This window comes from Mustelus asterias, chromosome 4 (assembly GCF_964213995.1).
Source record: "Mustelus asterias chromosome 4, sMusAst1.hap1.1, whole genome shotgun sequence".
Taxonomy (NCBI): domain Eukaryota; kingdom Metazoa; phylum Chordata; class Chondrichthyes; order Carcharhiniformes; family Triakidae; genus Mustelus; species Mustelus asterias.
This window is the reverse complement of record NC_135804.1, coordinates 999,513-1,020,779: the sequence shown is the minus strand read 5'-3', so window position 1 is coordinate 1,020,779 and position 21,267 is coordinate 999,513. Positions and strand designations below refer to the sequence as shown.

The window sequence follows — 21,267 nt, the reverse complement described above, 5'->3', positions numbered from 1 at the left end:
TTAGGGAAAGAATCAGGGAGCTGAGGGGGAACTTCTTCTCTCAGAGGGTAGTGAATCTCTGGAATTCTCTGCCCATTGAAGTGGTGGAGGCTTCCTCGTTGAATATGTTTAAATCACGGGTAGATAGTTTTCTGATCGATATGGGAATTAGGGGTTATGGGGAGCAGGCGGGTAAGTGGAACTGATTCGCTTCAGATCAGCCATGATCTTGTTGAATGGCGGGGCAGGCTCGAAGGGCCAGATGGCCTACTCCTGCTCCGATTTCTTATGTTCTTATGTTCTCTCAGGGACAAAGGAGGGGAATTATGCTTAGAACCAAAGGAAGTAGGAGAGATCCTAAACGAATACTTTGCATCAGTATTCACAAAGGAGAGGGACATGTTGACTGGTAGTGTCTCAGAGAAATGTGTTGACCCGTTAGAAAAAATCTCAATTACAAGGGAGGAAGTGTTAGGTTTTTTAGGAAACATTAAGACAGACAAATGTGAAAGGTTGAGGGAGCTAGGGCTGTTCTCTCTGGAGCGGAGGAGACTGAGGGGAGACTTAATAGAGGTTTATAAAATGATGAAGGGGATAGATAGAGTGAACGTTCAAAGACTATTTCCTCGGGTGGATGGAGCTAATACAAGGGGGCATAACTATAGGGTTCGTGGTGGGAGATATAGGAAGGATATCAGAGGTAGGTTCTTTACACAGAGAGTGGTTGGGGTGTGGAATGGACTGCCTGCAGTGATAGTGGAGTCACGACACTTTAGGAACATTTAAGCGGTTATTGGAAAGGCACATGGAGCGCACCAGGATGATAGGGAGTGGGATAGCTTGATCTTGGTTTCAGATAAAGCTCGGCACAACATCGTGGGCCGAAGGGCCTGTTCTGTGCTGTACTGTTCTATGTTCTATCCCCAGGGCCGGATGGCATATATCCTAGACTCCTCAGGGAGGCAAGAGATGAAATTGCTGGGCCTCTAACAGACATTTTTGTCTCTTCACTGGACACAGGTGAGGTCCCAGAGGATTGGAGGATAGCAAATGTGGTGCCGTTATTTAAGAAGGGTAGCAAGGATAACCCGGGTAATTATAGGCTGGTGAGCTTGGCGTCCGTGGTAGGGAAATTGTTGGAGAAGATTCTTAGAGATAGGATATATGCGCATTTAGAACTGAATAATCTCATTAGCGATAGACAGCATGGTTTTGTACGAGAGAGGTCATGCCTCACAAATTTGGCTGAGTTTTTTTGAGGTGGTGACAAAAACGATTGACGAGGGAAGGGCCGTGGATGTCATCTATATGGATTTTAGTAAAGCGTTTGACAAGGTCCCTCATGGCAGGCTGGTGCAAAAGGTTAAATCTCACAGGATAAAAGGTGAGCTAGCTAGATGGGTGGAGAACTGGCTTAGCCATAGAAGTCCAAGGCGGCCTTCACAACACATGACAGCGCAGAGTCACTGAGCAGAAACTGATAGCCAAATTCCGCACACGAGGACGGCCTAAACTGGGATGTTGGGTTTATGTCACATTATCAGTAACCCCACAGCTTGCCCCCTGGACTTGCAGAATCTCACTAGCTGTTCTGTCTGGAGACAATACACATCTCTTTAACCTGTGTTTAATGCTCCCTCCACCCACATTGTCTGTACCTTTAAGACCTGGCTGGCTGTAGGGATTCGCATTCTAATTAGTATTCTGTAACTTGATTTTGTGTCTCTGTGCCCTGTTTGAGAGCACATTTCCACTCCATCTGACGAAGGAGAAGCGCTCCGAAAGCTTATGGTATTTGCTACCAAATAAACCTGTTGGACTTTAACCTGGTGTTGTTAAAACTCTTACTGTGTTTACCCCAGTCCAACGCCGGCATCTCCACATCATGACTAGTGAAGTTCCGCAGGGCTCTGTACTGGGACCTCTGCTGTTTGTGATATATATAAATGATTTGGAGGAAGATGTAGCTGGTGTGATCAGTAAGTTTGCGGACGACACAAAGATTGCTGGAGTTGCGGATAGTGATGAACATTGTCAGAGAATACAGCAGGATATAGATAGGCTGGAACATTGGGCAGAGAAATGACAGATGGAATTTAATCCAGATAAATGCAAAGTGATGCATTTCGGTAGATCTAATGTAAGGGGGAGCTATACAATAAATGGCAGGACCATCAGGAGTATAGACACACAGAGGGACCTGGGTGTACAAGTCCACAGATCCTTAAAGGTGGCAGCACAGGTGGAGAGGGTGGTGAAGAAGGCATATGGCATGCTTGCCTTTATTGGACAGGGCATAGAATATAAAAGTTGGCATATGATGTTGCCGCTGTATAGAACGATGGTTAGGCCACATTTGGAATACTGCGTCTGGTTCTGGTCGCCACACTACCAGAAGGACGTGGAGGCTTTGCAGAGAGTACAGGAAAGGTTTATCAGGATGTTGCCTGGTGTGGAGGGTCTTAGCTATGAGGAGAGATTGGGTAAACTGGGGATGTTCTCCCTGGAAAGACGGAGGATGAGGGGCGATCTAATAGAGGTGTATAAAATTATGAAGTGCATAGATAGGGTGAACAGTGGGAAGCTTTTTCCCAGGTCGGAGGTGACGAACACAAGGGGTCACAGGTTCAAGGTGAGGGGGGCAAGGTTCAACACAGATGTCAGGGGGACATATCTTACACAGAGGGTGGTGGGGGCCTGGAATGCACTCCCAAGCAAGGTGATTGAGGCGGACACACTGGGATCGTTTAAGACTTATCTAGATAGCCACATGAACAGACTGGGAATAGAGGGACACAAACAAATGGTCTAGTGGCGCAGGCTTAGAGTGGCGCAGGCTTGGAGGGTCGAAGGGCCTGTTCCTGCGCTGTATTGTTCTTTGTTCTTTGTCTGATGACCAATAAGTTTGATCAAACAGACAGGTTTTAAGAAGTGTCTTAAAGGACAATGCAAGTTAGAGGTGTAGAGAGGAAATTCCAGAGATCTGGGCCTATGCAACTGAAGCCATGGCCACCAATGGTGAAGAAATTATTAGATAAACTGTTAGCATTCTCACTGTCCTCCTTGCTGTACACAATACTTCCAGGTTTTGAGATCCAGAAATTGCACCCAGTACACCCAAGTTTAGACCAATAACGCATATATCGATAATTTGGGGAGGCAGTGGCAAAGTGGTTTTGTTACTTGACTAGTAATCCAGTGACACAAGATAATGCTCCGGAGACTTGGGTTCAAATCCCACCAAGCAGATGGTGGAATTTAAAAGCTCAATAAAATATCTAGAATTAAAAATCTAACTAGGACCATGAAACAATTGTCCATTTAGTTTGAGGTCAAAACAGCAAAGGAAAGGCGACAGTGGCAGTCGTCTATAGACCCCCAAACAGTAGCCACACTAAGAAAGGGTTATAAATCAGCAAATAATAGGAGCATATAAAAATAGAGCAATAATTATGGGTGACTTTAATCTTCATGTTGATTGGGTTAATCAAGTTGGAAAGGGTAGCTATGACAACAAATTCACAGAGTGCATTAGGGATAGTTTCCTAGACAATATGTCATGGAACCAACCAACGAACAGGCCATCTCGAATCCGGTAATGGGTAATGAGGCAGGTTTAATAAATGACCTCCGAGGAAAAGATCCCCTAGGAAGTAGTGATCATAACATGATAGAATTTAACATTTAGTTTGAGAGTGGGTCTGAAACAACTGTGTTTAACTTAAATAAAGAGAATTACAATTAAATGAGGACAGAGTAGCCAAAGTGGACTGGTGGATAGATTAGCAGGAAAGACAGTAAGCAAAGCAGTGACAGGCATTTAAGGAGGTAATTCATGACTCTTAGCAAAAATATATCCCAGTAAACAGGAAAGATTCTAAGAGAGGGATAAATCATGGCTAACCAAGGAAGTTTAAGAGAGTATTAAGTTGAAAGAAAAAGCATTCAAGGAAGCAAACAAAAGTCAGAGACAGCCCCAAAGACCAGGATAAGTTTAGAATCCAGTAAAAAGATAATAAAGAGAGAGAGACAATAAGCTACAAACTAACGAGGAATATAAAAATTGACAATAAAAGCATCTTTAAATATATAAAAAGAGGTCAAAGTGAACACAGGCCCCTTAGAAAATGAATCCGGGGGGAGTGTTATGGGGAACAAGGAAATGCAGGAGTTAAAACAGATACTTTTGCATCAGTCTTTATGGTGGAAGATAGTTTGAACCTTCCATTAATACTAAATAACATAGGGTAGGAATTAAGTACAGTCACCATCATTAGAGAAAGAGTATCAGACAAAATAATGGGGCTAAAGGTAAATAAGTCCTCAGGCTCTGATGGCTTGCAACCCTAGGATCCTAAATAAATTAGCTATAAAGATAGTGGATGCATTGGTCATAATTTTCCAAAACTCTTTGGATGCTGGAGAAGTACCAGAGGATTGCTAAACTGCCAATGTGATGCTCCTATCCAAAAGAAAGGGAGGCAAAAAGCAAGTAACTACAGGCTGATCTATTGTTGCAAAAAATGTTGGAATCGACTATTAAAGAAGTAATAACATCTGGAATCTCACAATCTAATCAAGCAGAGTCAGTATGGCTTCATGAAAGGGAAATTCTGACTAATTTATTAGAGTTTTTTGAGAAAGTCTCAACCAGAGTGGTTAGAGGGGAACCAGTGGATGTGTTGCATTTGCACTTCCAGAAGGCTTTTCGACAAGGAAGGAAGCAAGCAAGTGTACTGCTACATTTGCAGACGACACAAAATAGGTACAAAAACAAGTTGAGAGAGGGATATAAACACTTTACAAAGAGATATTGATAGGTTGAAAAAGTTGGCAAATGGAGTATAATGTGGGAAAACTTGATGTTGTTCATTTTGGAAGGGAGAATAAAAGAGCATTTTTAAAATTGAAAACAACTGCAGAAAGCTGCAACGCAAAGGGGGCTTAGGGGTACTTGCGCATGAAACACGCAACGCTAGAAACAGGTGCAGCAGATAATCAGGAAGAGTAATGGAATGTTGGCCTTTATTTCAAGGCGGTTGGAGTACAAGAGTAAAGAAGTCTTGCTGCAACTGTACAAGGTACTGGTAAGAGCACATCCGGAAAACTATGAGCAGTTTTGGTCCATTTATTTAAGGAAAGATATTATTTCATTGAAGGCACTTCAGAGAAGGTTCACCAGGATGATCCCTGGCACGGAAGGATTGTTTTATGAGGAAAGGTTAAACAAGTTGGGACTCTACTCAATGGAATTTAGAAGAATGAGAGGTGATCGCAATGAAACATATAAGATTCTTAAGCGGCTTGATAGGGTAAAGATGAGGAGGAATTTCTTCTCTCAGTGGGTGGTGAGTCTTTGGAACTCCTTGTCACAGAGAGCTGTGGGGACTGAGTTCTGAGTAAATTTAAGGAAGAGATAGGTAGATATTTGATGAGCAGGGGAATCTAAGGTTATGGGGAGAGAGCAGGAAAGTGGATGCGAGGAATGTCGGATCAGCCACGATCCTATTGAGTGGCAGAGCAGGTTCGAGGGGCAGAGCAGCCAACTCCTGTTCCTATTTCTTATGGTTTTATAGGAACTCACCAACATTCTTTAGGCAGCACCTTCCAAATCCATGACAACTACCATGTAAAAGGACAAGGGCAGCAGATACCTAGGAACACCACCACCTGGAGGTTCCCCCCCAAGTCACTCACTATCCTGACTTAGAAATACATTGCCATTCCTTCACTGTCGCTGGGTCAAAGTCCCAGAAATCTCTAACAGCAATATGGGTGTACCTACACCTCGAGGACTGCAGTGGTTGAAAGCAGCATGCCACCACCTTCTCAAGAACAACTAGAGATGGGCAATAAATGCTGGCCAGCCTACATTTTATTTTATTCATTCGTGGGACATGAGCGTCACTGGTTGGCCTGCATTTATTGTCCATTCCTAGTTGCCCTTGAGGTGGTGGTGGTGTGCTGCCTTCTTGAAACACTGCAGTCATGTAAATGAATTTTAAAAAGACACAAGAAATCTCCTCGGATTCCCACACGAAGCAAAATGTGCCTCCTTGACTATCAGGCAGAGTGCACTGGACTGAAACAGTGTCGCCATTTCGAGTCCACTTCAGAAAAAGTCATATATGTCATGTTCTGAAAAAATAGTCATAATGGACTTGAAATATTAATTCCGCTTCTCTCTCCACAGATGCTGCCAGACCTGCTGGGTTTTTCCAGCACTTTGCGTTTATTTAAGGTCTCCCGCATCCCCAGTATTTTGCTTTTATTTATAAGAAAAGCAGTTCTGGACTCAAGTGATTATAATTCAATTAGATTTAGTGCAGTTATGGAAAAGAAATAGACTAGCAATAAAAATTTTATATTTGGGATAAGTCAGAGATGTGATTTTGGAGAAGTGGACAAGAAGCAGCTGGCTGAAGGTAAATCAGTGCCGATGCCATGTGCTGGCGCCATGTGCTGGCGAGTACAGAAATACATGTTATAATGTAACCAATGGTAGTATGCTGTGAGGGTCAGATGACCAGGTAGACAATGTAACCAATGACAAAATGATGTGGCGGTGAGCTGACCCAGTATAAATAGAAAGCAGATGGGGATTGTGGGAATTTGGGTGGCCCAGGGCGTGGCCTGAGTGCTGGTGTAATTACGTTTTTTTTATTAAACCTTTTTCTTTGGTTTACTTTGTGAAGTTGGTTCTTTTTCTGCTTGCAACTGAAGATCCTTACTGCCAGATGAACGATAGAATAATGTAGAAGCGGGTGGTATTCAAGGAAACGAAGAGGATTCAGAACAAACATGTTCCCACTTTGGGCAGCACGGTGGCACTGTGGTTAGCACTGCTGCCTTACAGCACCAGAGACCCGCGTTCAATTCCAGCCTCGGATGACTGTCTGTGTGGAGTCTGCACATTCTCCCCATGTCTGCGTGGGTTTCCTCCGGGTGCTCCGGTTTCCTTCCACAGTCCACAGATGTGAAGATTAGGTAGGTTGGTCATGTTAAATTGCCCCTTAATGTCGGGGGGAATAGCAGGGTAAATATGTGGGGGATATGGCTGGGTGGGATTGTTGTCGGTGCATACTCGATGGGCCAAATGGCCTCCTTCTGCACTGTAGAGATTCTATGATTCTGAGAAAAACAGGATTGTCAAATCTAGACCCCTGAATATCAAAGAGCATATGGAGTAGGATGTGGCATTAAACAGAGGCATATGTTTATCTTCATTCATATTTGGGATCTGAACATTACTGGCAAGGCCAACATTTATTGCCTATCCATAACGTCAGATACCAAGAGCCGAAAGCTTGAGTGGAGGAAGTGCAGGCACAAAATTGAGAGAAATTAGGAAAGCAATGAAAGGATATGAAAATATATTGGCAAGTAAAATCTAAAAATCCCAAAGGTGTTCTACGCTTTCAAAAGGAGCAACGGGATAACTAAGGAAAGAGTAATGCCATTAAAGACCAAAAAGGTAACGTGCACCAGGCAGAAGAGGTGGCATGCTCTTAATGAATACTTGTTATAAAAGGAGCAAAGCAGCCATTTTAGTTAACATAGAACATAGAAAAACTACAGCACAAACAGGCCCTTCGGCCCACAAGTTGTGCCGAACACATCCCTACCTTCTAGACCTACCTATAACCCTCCATCCTATTAAGCTCCATGTACTCATCCAGGAGTCTCTTAAAAGACCCTATTGAGTTTGCCTCCACCACCACTGACGGCAGCCGATTCCACTCGCCCACCACCCTCTGTGTGGAAAAACTTACCCCTAACATCTCCCCTGTACCTACCCCCCAGCACCCTAAACAAAGAACAAAGAACAATACAGCACAGGAACAGGCCCTTCGGCCCTCCAAGCCCGCGCCGCTCCCCGGTCCAGGATTGAATCCTGAATCCAGGATCCCCGCCCAATTTTCCAGCCTATCTACATACCAATATCCTATCCACCGAGCTGTCCCTCACAGCTATGATGCTTTGTTCATTACAACCTATTAACTTACCCCCACCCCCCCATTCCAGACCATGTGATCTCCAGGGAGAGGCGAAAACCCAGAGTGAAAAACCCCAGGGCCAATATGGGGAAAAGAAAATCTGGGAAATTCCTCTCCGACCCCCTGAGGCGATCGAAACGAGTCCAGGAGATACCTCTATTAAGTCTCCCCTCATCCTCCGTCTTTCCAAGGAGAACAACCCCAGTTTCCCCAATCTCTCCTCATAACCAAGCCCCTCCATACCAGGCAACATCCTGGTAAACCTCCTCTGTACTCTCTCCAAAGCCTCCACGTCCTTCTGGTAGTGTGGCGACCAGAACTGGACGCAGTATTCCAAATGCGGCCGAACCAACGTTCTATACATCTGCAACATCAGACCCCAACTTTTATACTCTATGCCCCGTCCTATAAAGGCAAGCATGCCATATGCCTTCTTCACCACCTTCTCCACCTGTGACGTCACCTTCAAAGATCTGTGGACTTGCACACCCAGGTCCCTCTGCGTCTCTACACCCTTTATGGTTCTTCCATTTATCGTGTAGCTCCTCCCTACATTATTCCCACCAAAATGCATCACTTCGCATTTATCAGGATTGAACTCCATCTGCCATTTCCTTGCCCAAATTTCCAGCCTATCTATATCCTTCTGTAGCCTCTGACAATGTTCCTCACTATCTGCAAGTCCTGCCAGTTTTGTGTCGTCCGCAAACTTACTGATCACCCCAGTTACTCCTTCTTCCAGATCATTTATATAAATCACAGGTTTGGTCCCTTGTCCCAGCCCCAAGCTCGTCCCCAGTAAACCTGTGTCCTCTCGTAGCAGACATTTCCACCCTGGGAAAAAGCCTCTGAGAGTCCACCCGTTCTGTGCCTCTCAACATCTTATATACCTCTATTAGGTCTCCTCTCATCCTACGTCTCTCCAAGGAGAAAAGACCGAGCTCCCTCAGCCTATCCTCATAAGGCATGCCACTCAATCCAGGCAACATCCTTGTAAATCTCCTCTGCACCCTTTCAATCTTTTCCACATCCTTCCTATAGTGAGGCGACCAGAACTGAGCACAGGAGGAGGAGTGTGAACTATTGGATGAGGTAAACATAGTGAGGGAAGAAATATAGATATTTAGCATCCCTGAAAGTGGATAAATCACCAGGCTGGAGTTCACTTTTGCAGTTTAGATAGATAAAATTTTATGGTGAGAAGGGAGAGATGTAAAAGGATCCAGAGGGGTAGTTTTTTTCACACAGAGGGTGGTGAGTGTCTGCAACGAGCTCCCAGAGGTAGTAGTAGAGGGGGGGTACAATTTTGTCTTTTAAAAGCATTTAGACAGTTACATGGGTAGGATGGGTATACAGGGATATGGGCCAAACGCGGGAAAATGGGACTACTTAGTGGTTAAAGAAAAAGGGCGGCATGGACAAGTTGAGCAGAAGAGCCTGTTTCTATGCTGTAAACCTCTAAAACCAGGCAGCTTATCAGTAAAGTTGTTTTTTTTTTACTATTCATGACATATTCTAACATTAAGATTTGAAGAGAATGGATGCAAGCCAGAATGTAGGAGAGAGAATATCAGCGATGAGCATTCTTATTCTAGGCAGGAGGAGAGAGGTATGTGATAGGGAAGGCAGAAAGAAGATAGCATGTGAGAAGTGGTTAAAAGCAAGCAATATGGGGATTGCATGGGAAAGTGGCATTGAGATAGATGATCAACCATGATCTAGTTGAATGGTGACCAAGCTTAAGGGACTGAATGGCCTACTCCTGCTCCGATAGTTCCTTGGAAAAGGAAGCTAGAGATAGGAAGAGAGTGGAGAAAGGGGAGAATAATAATAAGCTCTTGCACTCAATGACTCTGTTAATAAAGATGTGGAGATGCCGGCGTTGGACTGGGGTAAACACAGTAAGAAGTTTAACAACACCAGGTTAAAGTCCAACAGGTTTATTTGGTAGCAAAAGCCACACAAGTGTGGCTTTTGCTACCAAATAAACCTGTTGGACTTTAACCTGGTGTTGTTAAACTTCTTACTCTGTTAATAAAGCCCAGGATATGATATGCTTTATTAAAGGCTCTCTGAACTTGTGCTGCTGCCACCTTCAATGACTTATGCACATTTACACCCAGGTCTCTCTGGACCAACAGTCCCTTTAGAGTTGTATCTTATATTTTGTATTGTCTCTCCACATTCTTCTTACCAAAATGAATCACCACACATTTCTCCACACTGAACTTCATCTGCCCACTCCAACTTGTCTATGTCATAGAGTCATAGAGGTTTAATAATAACATAAGAACATAAGAACTCAGAGCAGGGGTAGGCCATGGGGCACCTCGAGCCTGCTCCGCCATTCAATAAGATCATGGCTGACCTTTTCATGGACTCAGCACCACTTACGCGCCCACTCACCATAACCCTTAATTCCTTTACTGTTCAAAAATTTATCTATCCTTGCCTTAAAAACATTCAATGAGGTAGCCTCAACTGCTTCACTGGGCAGAGAATTCCACAGATTCACCTTTGGGTAAAGAAGGTCCTCCTCAACTCAGTCCTAAATCTGCTCCCCCTTATTTTGAGGCCATGCCCCCTAGTTCTAGTTTCACCTGCCAGTGGAAACAACTTCCTTGCTTCTACCTTATCTATTCTCTTCATAATCTTATATGTTTCTATAAGATCTCCCCTCATTCTTCTGAATTCCAATGACTATAGCCCCAGTCTACTCAGTCTCTCCTCATAAGCCAACCCTCTCAACTCTGGAATCAACCTAGTGAATCTCCTCTGCACCCCCTCCAGTGCCAGTATATCCTTTCTCAAGTAAGGAGACCAAAACTGTACACAGTACTCCAGATGTGGCCTCACCAGCACCTTATACAGCTGCAGCATAATCTCCCTATCTTTAAACTCCATCCCTCTAGCAATGAAGGACAACATTCCATTTGCCTTCTTAATTACCTGCTGCACCTGCAAACCAACTCCTTGAGATTCCTGCACAAGGACACCCAGGTCCCTCTGCACAGCAGCATGCTGCAATGTTCTTTCATTTAAATAATAGTCCATTTTGCTGTTATTCCTACCAAAATGGATGACCTCACATTTACCAACATTGTACTCCATCTGCCAGACCCTTGCCCACTCACTTAGGCTATCTATACCCCTTTGCGGACTTTCAGCGTCCTCTGCACACTTTGCTTTGCCACTCATCTTAGTGTCATCTGCGAATTTTGACACACTACACTTGGTCCCCAACTCCAAATCATCTATGTAAATCGTAAACAATTGTGGTCCCAACACTGATCCCTGAAGCACAACACAAGTCACTGATCGCCAATCAGAAAAACACCCATTTACCCCCGCTCTTTGCTTTCTGTTAGTTAACCAATCCTCCATCCATGCTAATACATTACCCGTAACGCCGTACACCTTTATCTTATGCAACAGCCTTTGGTGCAGCACCTTTTCAAATACCTTCTGGAAATCCAGATACACCACATCCACAGGTTCCCCATTGTTTACTGCGCATATAATGTTCTCAAAGAACTCCACCAAATTAGTCAGACATGACCTACCCTTCATGAACCCATGCTGCGTCTTTCCAATGGGACAATTTATATCCAGATGTCTCGCTATTTCTTCCTTGGTGATAGATTCAAACATTTTCCCTACTACAGAAGTTAAGCTAACCGGCCTATAGTTACCTGCCTTTTGTCTACCTCCTTTTTTAAACAGTGGCGTCATGTTTGCTGTTTTCTAATCTGCGGGAACCACCTGAGTCCAGCAAATTTTGGTAAATTACCACTGGTGCATTTGCTCTTTCCCACGCCATCTCTTTTAGTACCCTGGGATGCATTCTATTAGGCCAGGAGACTTAGTTGTACAGTCAGAGGTTTACAACATGGAAACAGGCCCTTCGGACCAACTTGTGCATGCTGCCCTTTTTTTCTAAACCCCCGAAGCTAATCCCAATTGCCCGCATTTGGCCCATATCCCTCTTTACCCATCTTACCCATGTAACTGTCTAAATGCTTTTTAAAAGATAAAATTGTACTCGCCTCTACTACTACCTCTGGCAGCTTGTTCCAGACACTCACCACCCTGAGTGTGAAAAAATTGCCCCTCTGGACACTTTTTATCTCTCCCCTCTCACCTTAAACCTATGCCTTCTAGTTTTAGACTCCCCTACCTTTGGGAAAAGATATTGACTATCTAGTTGATCTGTGCCCCTCATTATTTTATAGACCTCTATAAGATCACCACTTCAACCTTCTACGCTCCAGAGAAAAAAGTCCCAGTCTATCCAGACTCTCCTTATAACTCAAACAATCAAGTCTCAGTAGCATCCTAGTTAATCTTTTCTGCACTCTTTCTAGTTTAATAATACCCTTTCTATAATAGGCTGACACGAAATGTACACAGTATTCCAAGTGTGGCCTTCCCAATGTCTTGTACAACTTCAACAACACGTCCCAACTCCTGTATTCAGTGTTCTGACCAATGAAACCAAGCATGCCAAATGCCCTCTTCATCACTCTGTCCACCTGTGACTCCACTTTCAAGGAGCTATGAACCTGTACCCAATGACCTCTTTGTTCTATAACTCTCCCCAACGCCCTACCATTAACTGAGTAAGTCCTGCCCTGGTTCGATCTACCAAAATGCATCACCTCGCATTTATCTAAATTAAACTCCATCTGCCATTCGTCAGCCCACTGGCCCAATTGATCAAGATCCCGTTGCAATCCTAGATAACCTTCTTCACAGTCCACTATGCCACCAATCTTAGTGTCATCTGCAAACTTACGAACCATGCCTCCTAAATTCTCATCCAAATCATTAATATAAATGACAAATAACAGTGGACCCAGCACCGATCCCCAAGGCACAGGGATCCTTTTGAAGTTTTACACCTTCCTCTTTACAGTTCACATCATCTTCAAAAGCCACACCATTACTGATTTTTAATGACAAAAAAATCTGTCTCAAAGTCAGTCATTAGCAGAAAGATCAAAAAGAAAATAAAGACCAGTGTTTGTCGAGCACCTTTTACTGTTGGAATTGCAGCTACCAACTTGCATGCAGCAAACTCTGAGAATCAGCAGTGTGAGAATGACCAAACAATTGTTTTCGCGTATGTTGACTGATGGATAAATATTGGCCAGGACACCAGGGAAATATGTCCTGCTCTTCTTCAAAATAGTGCCATGGAATCTTTTTTCACATTCACCTGAAAAGCAGACAGAGCCTGGAATTGATGTCTCAGCCAAAAGAGGGACCCCTGACAGTGCAGTGCTGAGGGGGAGTCCCGCTCTGGAGTGTCAGCCTTGATTCTTGTGCTCAAGTCCAAGACTGGAACTTGAACATTCAACTTCTGACCCAAAAGTGAAAGTGCTAGCCAGTGAGCTTGAGCTGACACAACTAGAAGGGAGTGAGCAGGAGAGAACCACAGAACATATGAGAAGAACAACCGGGAGAAAGCCACAGCTGGCACACAGGGAGGTGAGACCAGGAGAGAACCACAGCTGGCACACGCAAGAAGAGCAACCAGGAGAGAGGCGGATCTGATGCACCAGGAAAGACGTAACCAGGAGAGAGAAGGGGGAGAATGCAAAAATGGGAAGGAAAAACCAAAGAGGAATGATAAAGGTGGCCAGAGGGGCAGGGAGAAGTTCGGATACGAGGAGAATGGAAGTGAAAGAGAGATGCACTGACAATCAATTACTTTTCGTAATATGTATCAGAGGAGTTCGACACCAGCAAGCTACAGAAGGAGTAAGCAAACAGGTTGCTCGAGCCTGCACCACCATTCAATAAGATCAAAGCTTATCTGATCATGGCCTTAGCTCCACTTCCCTGCCTGTCCCTCCCTTTGGTTGACTCCTTTGCCAACCAAAAATCCATCTAACTCACCCTTGAATATATGCAATGATCCAGTCTCCATTATTCTCTGGGTACAGAATTCCAAAGACTAATGACTGTCTGAAAGAATAAATTCCTCTTTCTCAGTTTTAAATGGAAGATCCCTTATTCTGAAACTGTGCCCCCTAGTTGTAGATTCATCTACAAAGGGAAACATCATCTCAGCAACTACCTTGTCAAGCCTCCTCAGAATTGTGTGTTTCAATAAGGTTACCTCTCGTGCTTCTAAGCTCCCAATGATTTTCGGCCCAACATGTTAAACCTCGCCTCATTAGCCAACCCCTCCATTGCAAAACTCAACTGAGTAAACCTTCTTTGACTGCCTCCAATACATGTGTTTGCCTCCTTAAATAAGGAGACTAAAATTATACAAGAATTCTAGATGCAGTTGAACCAATGTCCTTTACATTTGCAGCAAGATGTCCCTACTTTTATATGCCATCTGTTTTGCAATAAAGACAAACATTTGTTTCTATTTGCTTTCCTAATTACTTGCATGCTAACATTTTGTCATTCATGGACTATACCAAGACACCCAGACCTCTACCACAGCAGACACAACAGAGCAAGAGTGCAACAAGATACTATACAGGAGTACAAGGATTTGAATATCCATTATAATTGCTTGGAATAAAATTATTTAAGATCATACCTCAACTTCTCCTTCATCAAGCTCCCCATCATCCTCATCTTTTTTCCTCTCACGAAATGAATCCTGTCTGTCTCTTTCAGACTTTCCCTCTTCAAGTTGACTTTTTTCCATTTCCCCCTCCTTTGGTGAATCACTACTTTTCTCCTCTGTGCTTTGTTTCTCACTGTCTTCAGTCACAGCCCCTGGCTGTTCTTCAGGAACCTCCTCATCATAATCCAACTCATGCTCATCCAGGTCCCTGATGACAGAGGATGCTTCATCCTTGGAATCATTCGCAGCCTCCTCGTCAGCTTGAGAATCCTGCTTCTCAGAGACAGCTTTTTCAGTTTGTTCAGCATTGCAAACTCTTTTTGGACTTGTAATATTGTCTCGGTCAGATTCTGCATCCAAGTCTTTAGGTGGCTCCTCATTATCGCCGTCAATTCCACTTTCTTCGCTGTAATCTCCGTCCTCTCTCAACTTTTCCTCCTCCTCTTCCACCTCTGATTCGTGGGTTTCCCCATCGTCCCGACTCCCCTCATTGTCAGGTTCACCGATACTGTGATTCTCAGCATCACTGCAATGGTCATTATCCTCAGAATCATTGCATTCACCATCATTGTCTGAATGTTTGCCTATATCCACTTCATCAGCATTTTCATGCCCTCTCTCAAGCAATAGGTCATCATCATCTTCAGAGAGTTGGTCCTCTGGGGAACGAGGGTCACGATCAGGACTATCGGGGACATCCATTGGAGAACAATGTTATTCTGTTACAAGAGAAAAGTATGTGAATATATTTCACCCACAGGGTGCTCCGCCATTTTCCCCATTTTACTGAATGCACTATGAATTTAAGCACATTAAAATTACACTAAATTTTCAGACTCAAAGTTCCTCAGCAAGGTGAATAGTCAATAACTCTTAAAATTCAGTCACAAGTCTATCCACTTTCTACAAAATCAAAACACATATATCCCAAGAAAGGGGGAACAGCAGAAATTTTAAACTAAAGAAAATTTTACAGCCTAATATAAAAGCAAAATACTGCGGATGCTGGAATCTGAAACAATAAAAGAAAATGCTGGAAAATCTCAGGTCTGACAGCATTTGTGGAGAGAGAATAGAGCCAACGTTTCAAGTCTGGATGACCCGTTGCCAGAGTGAGAGCTAGAGCCAGAGTTACAACCATTTGAACTAACCATTTGCAGTGCATGATGAGAATGAACCAAGGCAGCAAAAATACTCATTAGCCAGAAAGCAAAGGAGCAATCTAGAATAGACAGCTGGGAAACCAAGCCATTTACACCTTAGCAAGATAACAAGCGGGTGGGTCATCCAGTGCTGACTTACAGAATTAACAATGGGATCGAATTTAAGAAAGGGGGGCCAGAATCAGCAGAATCAGAAGTGAAGGACGCAACAATGTTGGTGCAGTTTGCTTTTGCAGTCAACAAACTGTACCAATGCTGTTCAGGGAGACGGAAGGGGCAGAAATTTCCCAGAGCTAAGAAACATCAAGGGCAGCAAACAATGGCAGGAGTTAATAGGTCAACAAACAGTAGTGGTAAAGTAGGGCCCAGTCGAAATCAGGAAATTAGAGGTGCGTGTAGCAAGGGTAATTCAGTAATCATGGGGCCTTCAATCACACTTCAACCTTCTCTGTTCTGAGGAGAACAAACCCAGCTTTCTAGTCTCTCCATAACTGAAGTCTCTCATCCCTGGTACAACGCCAGTAAATCACTTCTGTACCTTCTCTGACACCCTGGCATGCTTCCTGAAGTGTGGGGCCCAGAACTGGATATCATACTCCAGCTGAGGTTACAGCCGATCATTTCTCGCATGTTAAAAGTTATATTAGATCAAAGGAAGAGGCTAATAAAGTTGTCAACAAATGTAGTGAGCCTGAGGATTGGGTGCATTTTAGAATTCAGCAAAGGATGACCCAGAAAATGTAAAGAAAAAGAAAATAGAATATGAAAAGTAAAAGAGTGAAATAGAAAAACGGACCGTGAAAGCCTCTACAGAATGTAAAAAGGAAAGAATCAGCAAAGACAAATGTGGGCCCAGTGCACACAGAGACAGGAGAATTATAATGGGGAATGGCTGAGAAACTAACAAATACTTTGCATCTGTGTTCATGGAGGAAGTTACAAAAATCCTCCCAGGAATACTACGGAACTAAGGGACAAGCAAGAATGAGGAACTGATAGAAATTCATATTCATAAAGAAGTAATACTAGAGAAATTTATAGAATAAATCCCTGATGATCTGCATCTCAAAAGTGTTTAAAAATACAATGCTGTCGTAACACGAGTGGTATTCACCAGTAACAGGATGCTGCCATCAATGCAAAAAGACCATCTGCCTATCATACAAATGAATAATGTGGTGAATGAATTTCAATGCTAGTACAATGTTAAGTATATAGGCTGTATGTCTCAAGGACTGATGTGGAGATGCCAGCGTTGGACTGGGGTGAACACAGTAAGAAGTCTCACAACACCAGGTTAAAGTCCAACAGGTTTATTTGGTAGCAAATACCATGAATACCATGTCTCAAGGACTGCCACGGATGGTATCAAACAGCCTATCCATTGCAAAATGGTTGGGACAAGATACAGACCATACCCAAACAACCTGTACTTGGAAACTCAAAACACAAAGTCCAACATTTGATGCAAGTCCGTGATTGGACAACATTTGCTAGATAATCCTCAGTGTGCTAAGAACCAATGTGTGACAACCAATTTAGGATTGTCATTCTGGCGCATTTATGCATACTGGAAGCTACATATGTTATTACCCTGTTCCCTACACACAGAACAGGTACACACATTGTGCCTGCTTCAGCTAAACAAATGACAGCCATTTGCTGAATCAGGGTCAAGCTGCCTGGTTTAAATTTCAAACAATTATTGAGTTATGTCAGTCACCATCAATTGGTGCATTCTCCATGGCAACACCTCTACCAGAGTCCATTTGCCAACCAATCAGCATTCTCTTCAGTACAAATTGTTGTTCTCCCCTTATACTGGTATTCTTCCAACGTGCCTTGATGAGTCCAGGATGAAAAGCTTCACCATGTCTCTTTTTCTCAGCAATACCCAAGTGTTGAATGAGATGGCTGTAGAGATAGTGGATGCATTGTTGGTCAAATTCCAAAATTCCAGATTCTGGAATAGCTCCTGCAGATTGGAAGGTAGCAAATGTAACCACACTATTTGAAAGAGGGAATGAGGAACTAGAGTCTTGTTAGCCTAACATTAATCATATGGAAAATGCTAGAATCTATAAAAGGATGTGGAAAATATTGAAACTGAAAATAATGATTGGGCAGAGTTAACATGGATTTATGAAAGGGAAATCATCTTTGACCAACCTGTTGGGAGATTTTTGAGGGTATAATTTGAAGAATAGATAAGGGGGAGCTGGTGGGTCTGGTGTCACCTGAAGAAGGGGCTCAGAGCCTCGAAAGCTTGTGTGGCTTTTGCTACCAAATAAACCTGTTGGACTTTAACCTGGTGTTGTTAAACTTCTTACTGTATTTGGATTTCCAGAAGGCTTTCAATAAGGTCCCACACAGGACAGGAGTGAATAAAATTTTAACTCATGAGATTGGGGCAAGAAACGGATGTGGATTAAGGACTGGTTAGCGGACAGAAAGCAGAGAGTAGGGATAAATGGGTCATTTGTAGGTTGGCAGGCTGTGACTCTTGGGGTTGAACAAGGGTCAGTACTTGGGCCCCAGCTGTTCACAACCTAAATCAATATTTAGAACATAGAACAGTACAGCACAGAACAGGCCCTTCGGCCCACGATGTTATACCGAGCTTTATCTGAAACCAAGATCAAGCTATCCCACTCCCTATCATCCTGGTGTGCTCCATGTGCCTATCCAATAACCGCTTAAGTGTTCCTAAAGTGTCTGACTCCACTATCACTGCAGGCAGTCCATTCCACACCCCAATCACTCTCTGCGTAAAGAACCTACCTCTGATATCCTTTCTGTATCTCCCACCACGAACCCTATAGTTATGCCCCCTTGTAATAGCTCCATCCACCCGAGGAAATAGTCTTTGAACGTTCACTCTATCTATCCCCTTCATCATTTTATAAACCTCTATTAAGTCTCCCCTCAACCTCCTCCGCTCCAGAGAGAACAGCCCTAGCTCCCTCAACCTTTCCTCATAAGACCTACCCTCCAAACCAGGCAGCATCCTGGTAAATCTCCTCTGCACTCTTTCCAGCGCTTCCACATCCTTCTTATAGTGAGGTGACCAGAACTGCACACAATATTCCAAATGTGGTCTCACCAAGGTCCTGTACAGTTGCAGCATAACCCCACGGCTCTTAAACTCCAACCCCCTGTTAATAAAAGCTAACACACTATAGGCCTTCTTCACAGCTCTATCCACTTGAGTGGCAACCTTCAGAGATCTGTGGATATGGACCCCAAGATCTCTCTGTTCCTCCACAGTCTTCAGAACCCTACCTTTGACCCTGTAATCCACATTTAAATTAGTCCTACCAAAATGAATCACCTCACATTTATCAGGGTTAAACTCCATTTGCCATTTTTCAGCCCAGCTTGGCATCCTATCTATGTCTCTTTGCAGCCTACAACAGCCCTCCACCTCATCCACTACTCCACCAATCTTGGTGTTATCAGCAAATTTACTGATCCACCCTTCAGCCCCCTCCTCTAAGTCATTAATAAAAATCACAAAGAGCAGAGGACCAAGCACTGATCCCTGTGGCACTCCGCTAGCAACCTGCCTCCAATCCGAAAATTTTCCATCCACCACCACCCTCTGTCTTCGATCAGACAGCCAGTTACCTATCCAATCGGCCAACTTTCCCTCTATCCCACACCTCCTCACTTTCATCATAAGCCAACCATGGGGGACCTTATCAAACGCCTTACTAAAATCCATGTATATGACATCAACTGCCCTACCTTCATCAACGCACTTAGTTACCTCCTCAAAAAATTCAATCAAATTTGTGAGGCACGACTTGCCCTTCACGAATCCGTGCTGACTATCCCGGATTAATCCGCATCTTTCTAAATGGTCGTAAATCCCATCTCTAAGGACCTTTTCCATCAATTTACCAACCACCGAAGTAAGACTAACCGGTCTATAATTACCAGGGTCATTTCTATTCCCTTTCTTAAACAGAGGAACAACATTCGCCAGTCCTCTGGCACCATCCCCGTGGACAGCGAGGACCCAAAGATCAAAGCCAAAGGCTCTGCAATCTCATCCCTTGCCTCCCAAAGAATCCTAGGATACATTTCATCAGGCCCAGGGGACTTATCGACCTTCAGTTTATTCAAAACTGCCAGGACATCCTCCCTTCGAACATCTATTTCCTCCAGCCTATTAGCCTGTAACTAAATGGCCGTATTTAGATGCGTGGATTCACTGCAATATTTACAGGTTTGCTGATGACACAAAACTAGGTGGGAATGTGAATTGTGAAGAGGCTTCAAGAGGATCTAAGACAGTTTAAGTGACTGAGCAAGAACATGGCAGACAGAATATAATGTGGAAGATGTGAAGTTATCAACTTTGGTAGGAAAAAAAAAAATCGGTTGAGACATTAAAGAAGCTGTAAAAATAAATAACTATGGTGATACCAGGAGTTAGAGAGACCATCAATAACTTGTACAGCGATTTCAAACAAATAAAACATCTTAAAAATCAGAGAAGATGGGGGCTCTTTTCTCTGTGAAAGAAAAAAATTAGGGGATAACCTGATTGAGGATCTTCAAATTATGAAACATTTTGATGGGGTAAATGGTGAAAACATGTTTTCGCATGTTGGGTTCAGAACTCGGGGCATTAGGAAAGATCCTCACTAATAAATTCAATAAAAATCTAGAATTAAAAAGTATCATGATCATGAAACCATTATTGATTGTTGTAAAAACCCATCTGGTTCACTAATGTCCTTTAGGGAAGGAAATCTGCTGTCCTTACATGGTCTGGCCTACATGTGACTCCAAACCCACAGCAATGTGGGTGACTCTTAACTGCCCTCTGAAATGGTGTAACTAGCCATTTAGCTCATGGGCAATTAGGGATGGACAATAACTGCTGGCCCAACTAATGATGCCCAAATCCCATAAATGAATAGAAAAAACTCCTCCAGTAATGGCGTCTAGCGTACTTGCAATTTTAATTGCTCCACAACTGATGGCTATGCCTTCAGCTGCCTCGGTCACAAGTTCTGGAATTTCCTTGCTAAACTTCTCTCCTGCTTTCATCAATTAATAAGATCTTGGCTGACTTGACCTCAATTCCACATTGTTGCCCAATTCCGAAACTGCCAGATTGCCTTAAGAATCCAAAAATCTATTTTAGTTTTGAATATACTCAATGACAAAGCATCCAAAGATTTACAACCTTGATTGAAGAGATTTCTCCTCATCTCAGTCTTAAATGATTTGCCCTTTAATCAGAGACTATGCTCCCTAATTCAAGACACTCCTGCCAGAAATACAACCTCTCACCATCTACCCTGTCAAGCTCCTCAGAATCTTACTATTTTTCTGAGATTATTTCGCAAGCTTCTAAACTTGACAGTAAAGGCCCATTCTCTTTAACCTCCGTGGCACAGTAGCACAGTGGTTAGCACTGCTGCCTCTCAGCGTCAGGGACCCAGGTAACTGTCTGTAGGGAGTTTGCACGTGTCTGCATGGGTTTTCTCTGGGTGCTCTGGTTTCCTCCCACAGTCCAAAG

General features: G+C 43.4%; 1 protein-coding gene across 6 annotated transcripts in view; it reads right to left on the bottom strand.

The window, feature by feature from the left end:
* zc3h18 (zinc finger CCCH-type containing 18) overlaps positions 1-21,267 on the bottom strand; it is a 201,761-nt gene that overhangs the window by 169,617 nt on the left and 10,877 nt on the right. For all 6 annotated transcript variants that reach the window (XM_078210460.1, XM_078210461.1, XM_078210458.1 and 3 more), the window contains exon 2: positions 14,539-15,287. In XM_078210460.1, the coding sequence (XP_078066586.1) occupies positions 14,539-15,270 (732 nt within the window). In that variant the 5' untranslated portion in view covers positions 15,271-15,287. The remainder of the gene's footprint in view (positions 1-14,538; positions 15,288-21,267) is intronic.